This window comes from Meleagris gallopavo, chromosome 3 (assembly GCF_000146605.3).
Source record: "Meleagris gallopavo isolate NT-WF06-2002-E0010 breed Aviagen turkey brand Nicholas breeding stock chromosome 3, Turkey_5.1, whole genome shotgun sequence".
NCBI classification, from domain to species: Eukaryota; Metazoa; Chordata; class Aves; order Galliformes; family Phasianidae; genus Meleagris; species Meleagris gallopavo.
Window position 1 is genome coordinate 37,194,673 of NC_015013.2, and position 14,150 is coordinate 37,208,822.

The following is a 14,150-nucleotide window of genomic DNA, read 5'->3' on the forward strand; positions in this document are numbered from 1 at the left end:
CGGGAGCGGGAGGGGAACGCCCCGGGGTGAGTAGTGGGGACGGGGTGAGTCGCGTTCTTGAAGCTTTCTCTTGGTGATGGGTGCTGAGAAGGAACGCAGGCCGAGGGTCTTACGGGGTATAGGGAGTTGAGAGGGGGAGCTCCGAGGTTCAGTTCGGATATTAGAGAGAATTTCTTCTCTGGAAGAGCGGTGAGGCAGTGGCACAGGCTGCCCAGGGACGTGGTGGGGTCAGTGTCCATGGAGGTGTTCCAGATCCACATGGATGTGACACTGAGGTGGGCATGGTGGGGGTGGGCTGACAGTTGGACTAGATGGCCTTAGAGATCTTTTCCTTCCTTAATGATTCTGTCATACCCTTTGCAGCAATAGTGCTACCACAAATAATAAATGCCTTGTTCTCTCTCTCCTGGTTTGTGCTAGGTGTCTGCTTGCATTCCGATACTCAGGCTGGCCAGAACACGGAAGAAGGTTTTGTTTTACTGTCACTTTCCTGATCAGCTCCTGACCAAGAGAGAATCTTTCCTAAAGCGCCTCTACAGACTGCCACTGGACTGGCTGGAAGAGTACACCACTGGCATGGCAGACTGCATCGTTGTGAACAGCAAATTCACTGCCAATGTGTTCAAGGAGACGTTTAAATCCTTGTCTCACATAAATCCAGATGTCCTTTATCCATCACTCAACACCAGTAGCTTTGAGACAGTGGTTCCTGTGGACATAATTGACTTGATTCCCAAAAAGACCAAGTTCTTGTTTCTGTCTATTAATAGGTATGAAAGAAAAAAGAACCTCGCATTAGCTCTTGAAGCTTTGCATGAGCTTCGAGGGAGACTCGATTCTCACCAGTGGAGTGAAGTTCACTTGGTTATGGCAGGTGGCTATGATAAACGAGTTCTGGAAAATGTGGAGCATTATGAAGAACTAAGGAAAATTGCAACTAAGCTTAACATTAGTGACCATGTCACTTTTTTGAGATCGTTCACAGATGAACAGAAAATCTCTCTTCTTAGTAACTGTGTGTGTGTGCTGTACACACCAAGTAACGAACACTTTGGCATTGTTCCTCTGGAAGCAATGTATATGAGATGTCCAGTTATAGCAGTTAATTCGGGTGGTCCTTTAGAATCAATTTTGAATAATGTTACAGGATTTTTGTGTGATCCTCTGCCAACAAAATTCTCCGAGGCCATGGAAAAAATTGTGAGAGATCCTCTCTTGAAGGACTCAATGGGAGCAGCTGGGAGAGTCAGATTTATGGAAAAATTTTCCTCAGAAGCATTCTCAGAACAACTGTATCAATACATATGCAGATTAACACAATAAAATCGATTTTTTTTTAATTACATTTTATAGCTTTGTGTCTGTGACTTATATATAAGGGGCCAATGTTCAGTATGACTGTGATGAAGGACCCAGAACTTGTGAACTTCCTTGTAATACTTTGTGCGCTGCCTCTGGTCACTTGGTGTGAAAAAAGTAAAAAATGTCAATCTTATTAGAAGGTTCAGATTTTCATGTATTAGACTGATTGTTTTTTATGCAGTGCCTTGGATAAATGCATGGTTCAGATGGCAGTGACTTACTAGACTTTAATGCACATTTTACTTCAGGACTTTATGGTTAACTCAGTTTACAAGGTACAGATATGTACAGATAAGCACAGCTTTACTCTTCTGAGAATTTCAAATCAGCAACTTATAAACAAAAGATTCAGCTATAGAATAAGAAGGAACACACGATTTGATCAAGTGTTTAAAGAAAATATCTTCCTTAGTGATATGAATTGTATGGGTATTTGTTTTTCTAAATGACCTTTTACTGGGCTTTTCTTCTAGAATTGCATAATCCAGGTGTGCTGGGCATCATAAATGAGCAAACAAGTGTGTGATCAGGCAGAATTGTTGGTACCGAAATTCTACATTTTTGTAGATACCTGCTATGCCTAACATTCTGGATTGTAGAAATGTTCTTAATTAAATGTTTCATTAAATTCTAAATTACAGAAAGCACTTGAGGAACAAGTAGTAGGTTTTACTTTACCTACTTTAGTTGCCTAATATAGTTATTCTGAATAGTTTAGCTCGGGGAACAGTTCCCACATGCTTTTCTCTCAAGGCAGTGCCATCACATGACAGTAATTTTACTGATTGGTTTTATTTGTTATTTTTAAGTGCAGTACTGGATTGTAGGCAAGGAACATCTTTGTATCTACCTCAATTCAAGCACATCTTTATTGGTTGGTTGTTAGATTCAAAGAAACGCACTTTTACATAATTCATACAATTGAGTTTTGAATCTCAAAGTAGACTGAGTAAGTATAATTCCCTTGGTTATTGAAGTCCAATTTTATCTAAAGTATCGTTTTCTGCAGTCTGCACTTTGCCTGTATGATAAAAATTCAAGGATTTCCACACTTAAAGAAAATCTCTACTGTAGAGAGACTGCTCCTTCTGTTGCTTAGGACTGCAACCAAGGTCTCAGTATAAGGTTTTTACTTACAGTAAAATTAAAAAAAAAAAAAAAATCAGTGAAGAAATTATGTTCTTGTCTTTAATATGAAACTTGAATTGTTGTAATAGTTAGACATCATGGCTGGTTAGTAGGGGGCATGGCAGGTGTTAGTCCAAACATTTCTCGGTGTTACCTTTGGTGCCTATTCTTGCATTTGTACTCCTTTCTCCCCCTTAATCCTCTTGAAATATATGGAAGTTTTCCTGAAACTTTGCGTAATTTTTCAGGATGAATATAGTGAACAGAAGCTGGGCCCTCTCCCTCTTAGGTGCAGGTTACCCTTAAAATCCTGCAGGTGAACATGTGGAGATGTGGAACAGCCCTTAAGGAGTCTTGAAAAAACTCTTGTTCCTCAGCTTGCAGTTCTAAAGTGAATGATTCTAGAAGTGCTCAGCCAGCTCTTTATTTTATGCTTACTCTACCTTTTTGGAAATCCTACAATAATCTTGATTATGCGAGCAAAATGCACTCTGCTGTTGTCAGTGATGAACCATCTGTCAACAGAAGCAGCTACATCATGGAATAATTTATCTTGGAAAAGATCTTTAAAATTATGAAGTCCAACCATCAATTAATACTACTAAGTCCACCACCAAACCACATCCCTGAGTGTTGCATCCACATCTTGAATGCTGCCAGGGATGGGGGTTATACCACTACACCAATTGCCCAGGCACCCTGTTCCAATGCCTGACCAGTTTCCACGAGGAAGTACTTCCTAACATCAAATCTAACCCAAGGCACAGCTTGAAGATGTTCCTTTGTGTTTTGTCACCTGAGAAAAGAGTGACAACCACCTCACTACAGCTTCCTTTCATAGAATCACAGAAGCGTTTAAGAGTTCTTTCCAACTCAGATATCACCTGCAACTCCCCTGCAATGAACAGGAACACCTGCAGCTACATCATGTATTTAGAGCCCTGTACAGCCAACCTCAGCTGTCTTCAAGGGCAGAATTTTTTTTTAAGAAAATATATTTACTTCGGTTTTTAGAAGTTTTATTTAAATGCAAATGCTTAGCATGATCCAGTGCCAGAAGATAAAATAATGGATGAGTACAATGAAATAATCATTAGACTGCTAGAAAATGGAGGTTTGGTATTCATATCTCACAAGTAATAGAATGGATGATACAACAAAAAAATGGTTGTAAGGAGAATTTGATCTTCTGTCCACTTTTCCATATTTGTGCATCCCTTTCACCTTCAGTTAGAACCAAAATAAATAGACAACAAACAGGAGCATGATGAGAAAAATGCAAAGTCCATTCATGGGTACTAGGTGTGAACAAAGAGAGGCAAGGAGAGAGATAATCAGCCTTTAAAATTTCTTAATTTACAAGTAGACTGGGCTGGGAAGTAGAAACTTTCTATTTCCTTATTCAGTATACTTATAATACTTTAAATAAGCCACAAGCAAATTATTTCATACGCATAATTTTTTCCACATTCCATATTATAAAAAGAAATCAGAACTTCAGCAGTAAACTAGCCTGCTACTGTTGCCTTTCTCCACTCCGTTTTGTCCTTCTTTTTAACTATTTTTTACTTTTTTTTTTTACTATATTACACAATATAAAAAAATTTATAGATTTTAACATTTACATGGGGTCTATAAAACTTCATGCTACATTATCATATTGTTAAACTTCATTCCTTTTTATTATGGCTTTATTATTCTCTCTCATGGATGAAATGGCTGATATTTTATTTTGAATTATAGTTTATTATACAGTTGATATCACAGGAGTATTTTTAAGGAAATAATAACTGTAGAATACTGACAAAATATAGTATTATGAAAGGAGTGTATTCAACAGCACGAATGCCAAAGAGTAGAGAAGGAAATAAGTTGCTTTTATCTATGTTTATGGTGAATGTAGAACATGTGACCCAACAAGTAAATAAATCAGAGGTTAGTATCCATTGATTTATGGATGTGCATTTCTTCATTGCCAGTTACTTTAAACACAAGATTAACAGAGTTCCCAGGGTGGTGGTCGAGTTGCCGTTCCTGGCAGTGTTCAAGAGTCGTCTGGATGAGAAGCTACAAGATACAGTTTAGAGGATTGTGGTAGCAGTGGCAAAGGGAGGACAGTTGGACTAGATGATCTTGTGGGTCCTTTCCAAACTTATGATTCCATAATTCCATACCCACTTCTTAACAGAGAGGGCAACTACCTTTCTCTTCCTGCCCTGCCTCTCTGTTTTAACAAGCCCATAGCCCCTTTATATTAGTGTTCCAGTTGTGCAATTAATCCTATCACATTTCTGTGATAGCAGATTTTTTGTGTGTGTCAGTATTCCACATCGGAATATCATGTGAACCAGTGGGAGTTAAAGAGTTAACGTTCTGGTTCCATTTACTGCCTCTTACTAGCATTTTGAGTATTCTGATGGGAGGGACAGCATCCCTGGAGGACTTGGCACATTTAAGCACTGGGAGAAGCATTTGGCAGAAGCCACCTGTTTGGTCAACACCAGAGGGTTGGGCAATCAAGATGGTCCTACAAAATCCAGCTCCCTACATGCTGTAGAGGGAGATAAAGTCCCTATAGTATACATAAAAAGAGCATGTTGGGAAAAGTTGTTTGGGTCCTTCCAGCTTCTGGAAAGGGCAAACCTCTCGATGGAACTGTTTTTGCACAAAGACCTGGGTGCACTTGGTGGGTGATGGAGAAAAATGGGAATGTTTAATGTGTACCACAAGGTCATTTGATGCTGGGGGAGTGCAGTCAGTGATTCCATGTATATATTATATAGGTATGTGTATACATAATGCATATTAATTATTGTTTGTATAAGGAATATGGGGTGTGTCTTTTTTTCCAGGGTCTGTGCCTCCCGTCACAGACTTATATCTAGAGATAACCCTGTGACAACAACAAGATTTGCTAGAGAATAAAAAAAAAAATCCCAGAAACCATCTTCTATTATACTCAGACAAAGCTGAGAACTTAACAGAAAGGATCCAAAAGGTTCTGGGTACCAGGCACCACTTCTGTACTGTGTGGATAACCGAGTACCAGCACAGGCTGCCCAGAGGCTGTGGAGTCTCCTCCTAAGAAATCTCCAGATTCTACCTGGCCATGGGCCTGGGCACCCTGCTCTGAGTGGCTCTGCTGGAGCTGGGCTGATACCTTATATACACAGTGTTAAAAGAACATGTCAGTAGGCAACTCCCTTCCTGAGCAGAGCACCTCAGCTGAGAAAATCTGTGCTATTTTCTATTAAAATAACAGTTAGAGAGGATACTTAGTTCATCTATTCCAGCAACATCTTATTTTTCTGAGTAAAAGCGTTCTTCTAGCACTTAAACGTGTGTTCAAGACAAGAACTGTTAAGTTAATCAAACAGTCTCTGACTTACAAAGCAAATAGTATTGCAAAACATCACTGGCAAGTTTTTGATCCCTAAAGCTGTTTGGAATGTTATCATAGAATCATGGAACTGTATGCTTCTAGCCTCACAATGCCAAGGAGTACTAATTGTTCTGCTATTCCTTATAAAAGAACAAGTCAGTAAATCCCTGAAAGAATCCCTGAAAGTACTATACACAGTAATGCTGTAAATTTGGATAGAAAGATCCATTTTGAAGACGCAGATTCACTACACACAAAGCAGGCACAAAAAAGTATTAAAATATATTGCTAACAAAAAAGAACTGAAGAGATATGGAATGGCCTAGAACAAAGCAGTGTTCCAGGATCCTCATACTGAGACTCAGGAGAAAACAGAAATTCCACAGGAGATCATAAAGGCAGGCTTCTCAGCTATAAGTGTGCCTTTCTCTATAGTAGGTAGCTTCTTCCCTAAACCAGGCTCTTAAGGGACATTTTTCTCAACCAGATATAAAATACACCCCAACTACATTTGTTTCTTAAAGAAGAAACTTGAAGTTACAGCAGGGAGTAGAGCGATTCACATGCCATTTTCTTCTTAGTAATAGGAGTCAGAGTTTATGTAACGGCTATACACACATGCAATTTATTTTAAACAAACGGAAAGAGGGCATGGTCTCTTCACCTTGATTCCAACTGGATAAATATGTTTTGATTTAAGAAGATAATTTCTGTAAGATGTTATGAAGAATATTACGGTATCCAGATGAGTTTATGTATTAATCAAGAACCTGATAGAACATCACTGAGCTGCTAACCACGAAATAATTTCTACATGCAGGCAATATCGTAAGTGCTTTATGCCTGTTGAGGAGCAGTCCAGAAACAAGGAAAAAATGCTTTAAGGATAAGCTCTATTGTGTTGCCAGGTACCAGTACAGTCACAGCAGTATTGATATTGCTTGGATGGAAGCACCTGTAGATTATAAGCAACAATAAATAGGAAGAAAATTGACTCCTCTCACAACTTAATTCAAACCTCCTTTCTTTTGCCTGCAGGACCTTTTCTCGGTTTCACCTTCCTTGTTTACAACCCTTTTATAATAACAGATTCTTACTCTGGCAAAGAGCAAGGCTGTTTCCAATAGCAATAGAAAATTGATTAGAACAAATGATAAAGGCTGTACATTCAGAGAGTTAAAAACTTTAAGACTATTAAACAGATAACTGAAACTCAGGCAGCATCTACTTTTTGTCAATAGACTCCCACAGTGATTTCAACAGAAGAATTTCCTTTTCATAAGTGACTCTGTGTGTTTCCTCCACCATCGCAATTCTTGGCTCAAAGTCTACCATAGAACTGCACAGTTGATGATTAAGACACAAAAGGAAAAATAATTTGTACCTAAGGGGACTGCAGAATGACAGGCTATGCTACACATACTCCAGGGTGTTGCAAGTTGAGCAAAGTAACTTAGTTCAGATACGAAACTGTCACCTCCCCCAACAATTCAAATTACCATTACACTATGCTCAGTGTGGTAAGAAAGACAGGAAGGATTTAAAAATGCTTTCCCCCTTAACAAGGCTGTTTATACCCTCCCCATACCAGGCTCCCTTTGCCAATTCCAAAGACTACTGCAACACCTAGAGAAGGGAAGGGTGGGAGAAAAAGAGGCAGGTGAGCTCACAGCCAGAAGTTATCAATAGATTTTTCAGATGATATGTTATTTAACCTCATAAAACTCACCTTCAAATGAGCTGTGACATAACAATGGCCAGAGATGGCTAATACCAAAATCTTGTTGAGGAAATAAAAGCTAAGGTCCTATCCCACTGCACATCCATCTTGCTTTTTCCTATAGAACTCCCCTCAGCAGCTTCATTAGCGCACCACAAAGCATTCCTAAATCACAGTTTCATTTAGAATAGCTGCTACTATTTAAGCCAATCTTCCAATAGGGGTGGGACAGCTTTCTAAATATCCCTTAGCTGTGGGGTTACTGGATCTTCTGCTGGTAGGACTAGATGCGCTCCCTCTCCCTTTCTCTCGCACACACACACCCCTACTTTGTGTTTGTACAAACCAAGGAATGATTTTCTTAATGGGACAGATTAGTTCTTTTTTCCTTTTTCCAATGTTCTCGTGATAGAGCAGTGTTTTAATGGAAGAGACCAATGGGAGTAGACAGGGGTACAATGGAAAGATATTGGTAAGAAATGGATATATTCAGATGTCACTAGGATGTGATGCTCAGTTACAAATGGGGAAATTTCCATCAGATTCTTCCTCCTGACAGTCACATTGTAAAGATACACTGGAGGGAACCTGTACTCACATCCTTCTAGTTACCTGACTTCTTGGAACTGTCTGTATGGGCAAGCTGCACCTGTAGTACCACCAGCAGCCTTTGCTGCTACTTCCAGGGTAATGGAAAAAAACCCAGACTTAGTAGAATCATCTGCTCAACAGAGTGAACACTCCACTGCTGGTCTCAAAATCCACACCCATTTCTCGAGGGCATGCTAGAACAAGGGGCCATTAGCAGTGCATATCCTACACAGCAAATGAGAAGTGGCTGTTCCCTTCTACCTCCATTGGTTGTTCTGCTTTTCCTTTTCCTGGTAACTTCTTTCCACCCACCAGTTGTGCAACAGAGCAAGCACTCCCCTGAGCAGTCAGGCCAAGGTCCAGTGCAGACAGATACGTAATATGCACTGAGTAGAGACAGTGCAGAGGAAGGCTTCCTGGCAAGGGAAGCACATAGCAAATACCTTCCTGAGGAGAAAATGATGCTGGTATGATTGATGAGGGATCCTTTCCCAACTACTTCGTGGCCCCTGGGACCACAAAGGCACTGAGATGGGAACATCACAGGCACACACAGACCTGCCCTCTTCATCCAAGTGAAAAAATGCATAGATGTGGTCAGAATGATCCACCTAGGACTGCACAACCTCCTTGCAGTAAATAGTTTCTCCAGTGGCTTATCTATAGCCACTGAAGGCAAGAGAAATCTCTCCATTATTTATTGTTAGTACCTCATGATTTGACATTTAATTTGTCTACTGTGTCTTGCCCAGCAGCCTCAGCATTATAAATAGGGAAGCTACTTTAATTCCCATTTAAGAACTAGCCACAAGGATTCAGATCTACTTTGATGAACATTTTTGTGAGGCTTGCATTATGTTGTCATGTATAAGCGATATTCAGAAGTGTACAGGGACTTCTGTTGTGAAGAAAGTTATCTAACCAACAAAGAAACTTGCTTCAGGGCAACTCTCATGTACAGGCCTTACAAACAAGTGTGTTTCCAAAAAAGTACTGAAGAGATGAGGAAGTAGATTCTTTAGGATACAATTTCATAGATCTTTACCAAGAACTTTTCTTGAGTAAAATAACATTTTCTCTGCTTTACGAAAACTTCTGCAGCACTTGGAACACTGGGCATTTTGTCACAGTGCAATCAGACACAGGCCAGGCATAGTGTGCCCTTGGCGAATTCATGTCAAGCACAGTTTAAACTAAGAGGGGAAATTTAAGCAAGATGTTAGGAAAACATTTTTTACTCAGAGAGCTGTGAGGCGCTGGCACAGCTGCCCAGAGAAGTTGTGGTGCCCCATCCCTGGAGGCACTCAAGGCCAGGTTGGATGGGGCACTGGGCAGCTGAGCTGGTGGTGGGCAGCCCTGCCCTTGATGGAGGGTGGGGCTGGGTGGGCTTTGGGGTCCCTTCCGACCCAAACCATTCTGTGACTCTGTGATTCTATGATTCTATAAGTTTTGGTTGCTTCCTTGTCCTTCTCATGCTCAGAAGTGGATTCCAAGAGGACATGCTCTGTGATCTTCCCAGGTAGGGCTTTCACTGCAGGCTTTTCTTCTTCTATCCTAGGCACAACTGAATTGCATCCTAACTCATGCTGCTATAACTGTTTGCTTTTTCTAATATTCTAGATGCCAGATTGCAGTTATTTATAATAACAACAGTAAGCCAAATCACCAGGTTCAATCATATTGTACTCAATCTCCAGTGTAAGTCATATAAACACATAGCCTGGATTCTCAAATCAGAAAAGATGAATGTCAAACATAATTATCTTTCAGATGCGAAACTGTACAAAGAAACATAAAACAAGAGGTTTCTCTTCATTGGAACAGGCTGTAATGACCTAGGAGAGGCAAAATAAGCCAGCCGTTCTTACTCTGGTTCCAAAGAAAACTCTCAGTCCTTTGTAAGCTTGGCCTGAAGCTTACCTACATGTCTTGCAGCTGGAGCTGAAAAGTAAATCAGGCCATCTGGTCTTCAGATCCCTTACCCATTGAACAGATTGGCCACTTTGTTATTACAGCTTTTCAAATTGGCCATAAAAAAACACTTCCAGCACTTATGCTTTCATAAATACTCACTTGTATTAGCATTTGAGACCTCTTTATGTACATTAAATGTTTATATTGTGCTTATTATCAACATGCCTGAGTAGCATGATATATGCAGCCTCAGAAACCAGGAAAAATAAGAAGAGATCTGTATGTTTTAAACTGTCTGTGCTTAGCTTTCATCTTCAGAAAAGACTTGCGCTTCATTTCTGAAAACTGACTTTGCCTTGGACCTTGCAGCACTGACCACAGACACATGATCAGAGAGCACTCCTTGGACTCATGCGTAAGGGACATGAGGAAGAAAGCTGATAAAAAAAGCAGAGCCCACCAACCCGTGCTCTTTGCCTTAAGCTGTAGACAGAAGGCATCACAGCCTCCTTTCCTTCTCCATATGAAACTGGACCCACTGGAACTGCTCCAGGAGCATTGGCTGGGCCAGGTCCGCTGGCTGAGGGAGCAGCTGACCTTCCCTGCTGAGCCATTCCGTTGCTCGCACCTACCCTGGGGCACACACTGTGCCATGGGCTCATCCATGTGACACCTGTGAATTAAGAAGTTTCCTGTATTTATATGTACTTACTTAATGCTTGTAGACAGTGTATTTTGGTATGGCTTTACTAAATCAGTTACCATGATTTGAGTAGCAATGGGAGTTCAGTTCTGTCAAAATAACACTTTGACTGTTCATTCAATTTCTTTGCCTTTTATTTCTGTTTTCAGCACATTTCTTCCAAGAAACAAACAAACAAAACAAAACAAGCCTCATATTGCCTTAAAGAAGGGATACAACTGATTAGTGGTTTATATACCAGGACTGTCACCTTCATTAGTTTGCCCCTAGGTTTCAGAAAGAATTACAAGTTTCCCTCATGCCTATGCATCTGTTCTTGAAAATTGCATGAAATTTCTTTTTTCCTTTCAACATAGATTTGTTTGTATTCCCATATTCCTGAATCTTCGTTAATATGAATGTTCATGGCTAATACAACCACTCGTGGAAAGACTGAAATCTCAAGACATTTACTCAGCAGATGACAGTTTTACCATATATCTATATATTTCTTTAACAAAATAATATACAAGGGGACTATCTATTTAGATATCCTATGTATTTTTGATTTGTGAGAATTCTTCTTTACTTTTACACCCATTTTCAGTCTCAAATAATAAACAAATAGACATGGTGCTGACATTTATTTATCAGCCAAAGTAAGTTTCCATGCTTTGGAAAACAAGGCTATTAACCTTCAGGAAAGGTTACTTCAATGTAGGACTGGTGTCTCGTGTTAAGTGTTATGGGAATAGAAAATGGCTTTGCTAAGAGATTGAGCACTGGCTACCCCATACCAGCTTTCAAGCACCACTCCTTGCAGTAGAAAACAGCAGCCATGAGAACCTTGATTTCAGTGCCTCAAAAGCATGGGACAGCTGAACATGAGACGTGACAGGACCAGTCAAAATAAGGAAATAATGAAAAATTCCTTGGAGAGAGAGAACAGATGAGAGAATGTGTCTCCACGGTTGAGTTGTACCTCTATTCCCAGTTCCTATAGTGACTGAGACCTGGTGTGGCTCTCAAACGGCTGAATTCTGATCTGAGTGAATCCTCTGAACTTGGACTACTGCATTTTAAGGCAAGATTGCCTCCTCTTTTGCAGAGTCTGTTTTGAGCAGGGCTTTATCCAATGTCTTTGGATTATGGCACAAAGCCCTGGAATAAGCTAGCCTACAACATAAAGACTGACTGTGCTCACAAACATATTACTAAGTTTAAGACTGGAAGTGTCACTGTGGTGTAGGGTCCAGATAGAGGAGCTCTGAGGAGTATAGTGTGAAATTCAGATGTGAGAAGTGAACATCCATTAAGATGTTTGCCATCCAATTGTATTTGAGGTCTAAGATTAAAGTGTATTCAGGCCATTTACTCAAATGCTTTGTTTCTGGATTCTAGTAATAGAAATTGAAATGAGAGTGACTTAGCCAAACCCTGAACAAGTCTGACATATAGAACAATCAGGGTTTTTTTGCCATGCTTTTTAGATCTGGAATAATGTAGGTCTGAAGAAGATGGACCCCAAATCTCTCCAGAGTTGCACAGAGATAGGGCAACAAACAACAAACATTAGTCAGAACGTGGAAAATTCTAATTTGATATACAGAAAAAGTATTTCACACTATGGGTGGTCAAATACTGAAGCAAATTTCCCAGAGTGCATTTGAAATCTTCACCTTTGGAGATGCTCAGAACTCAACAAAATCAGTTTCTGAGTAAAAGGGTAAGTCCCTGGCTGGAACAGTTGATGTCCAGAGGTTCCTTCCAACCTAAATTATTGCAGTTCTATAATTGTGACTATATCAAAACCTCTCCCTCTCTTACAGGAGTCATACAATGTCACTGTGTGAACTTGCATCAATCCCCTGATGTCATAATATCAGCCTTGTGTAATTTACTTTTTGTTCCTGTTTTATACTAAGTCAGTCCTGACAGAGACCACGGTTTTTTAAAACATTATGTTGGTTGGCCTTCTGTCAACATGACCATGATCACATGATCCTATTGCAGATCCTATAATAGTGTTCCTATTTTTTTGTGTGTGTCAAAAGTAGGTTTATAACTAATAAAATTACAGTCACCTGCATTGTTGAGCATTTTAATTTTTTTACTTACCTAGATGGTCTCTTATTCAAGTGGAACTACTTTGGAAGTGTCTTGTAATATGCGTATCAGTTATATATGGCTTGTATGCATTTCTTCTCATGTGAAATGAAAAATTTAATTATATGAAAAAAATGCAAATTGCTGCCAACTGTGTTAACTGTGAGAGAGTTGCATTATCTTCTAACATAAATTGTCAGTGAATTGAAGAAAAGACGTTTTGGAAGCTGATCTGATTACTGTCAGGGAAAGTGCTCAAACTCAATTGTTGGCAAATGTCCAGTACCCATCACTGAATGATCATCACCTCATCATTCAGCCTTCTCAACTGACATGCAAAACAACATCCAAATATTCATTGCACATCTGTGCTGGACAGATTATGCATTAGCAATTCAAATCAATTCGATGTACAGGCAGTTTCTGTAAAGGCGTCTGTTTGGGTGAGATGCCTTGTTGTCTGGGATAGATAATAAGGCAACTCTGTCTAATCTTGGAGAACAATCAACCCATCTTGAGAAGGTGACTGACTACGTATGCTCTTGCCCTGACAGCACAAGAACAATGGCCCCATAATGCACTTGACTCAGCTGGTAATAAAATCTACTTTTGATTAGCAGCCATGGCTTGTGTCAATCACCGCGTGATGTACTATTGTCCTCTGGTCCTGAACACAGTTTATTTACAGGGAAACAAAGGCTTTTTGGATATGGCTGCTGCCCAGAGATTGCAAAATAGATTGAGCTGTCAGCCTCACACACTAGATGAAGATTAATGAGTTGTGCAGACAATAAATATGAAGCAATGACCATAAATATGCTAATAGGTATTATCCATATACACTATAATTGCTACAAAAATTAAAAAGTAGTGTGAAGGAAATAGGTCACAGGGTGACAGATAGATAATCTTGGATGCTGAAGATCTTTGGTTCAGTCAGATTCTCTACAGGTTTATTTCCTTCAATTAGACCCTTCAAAAGAGTAATTGTTTAAAAGCTGTTTGAATAATCTCTTTTGAAACAGAGGTTTATGGGAAAATGTTTATGAAAAAGTGACTTCAATGAACATGTTATTAGAATGAAAAAGGTGACTACCAAAAGCAAGTTACGCAGAGATTAATGTCTGCCATCAGCTGCCCAGCTTCGCTATGAAGGAAACGTGTCTAAGTGGTACACTAGTGAGAACCTCAAGGAAAAGGGACTGCAGTGGCACAGCAGGTTGTATCCAGAGACATGAGAGAGTCAGTTCACACTGGGGTGAAAT

General features: G+C 39.8%; 1 protein-coding gene across 1 annotated transcript; it reads left to right on the top strand.

Annotated features, from left to right (window-relative positions):
- Positions 1 to 76: 76 nt before the first annotated feature.
- On the top strand, positions 77 to 1,352 carry ALG2 (ALG2 alpha-1,3/1,6-mannosyltransferase). Its single transcript, XM_031552791.1, has 3 exons — positions 77 to 116; positions 199 to 275; positions 421 to 1,352. Exons 1-3 carry the CDS (start codon positions 77 to 79, stop codon positions 1,321 to 1,323), a joined length of 1,020 nt encoding a protein of 339 aa, XP_031408651.1. The 3' UTR covers positions 1,324 to 1,352.
- The last annotated feature ends 12,798 nt before the right edge of the window (positions 1,353 to 14,150 follow it).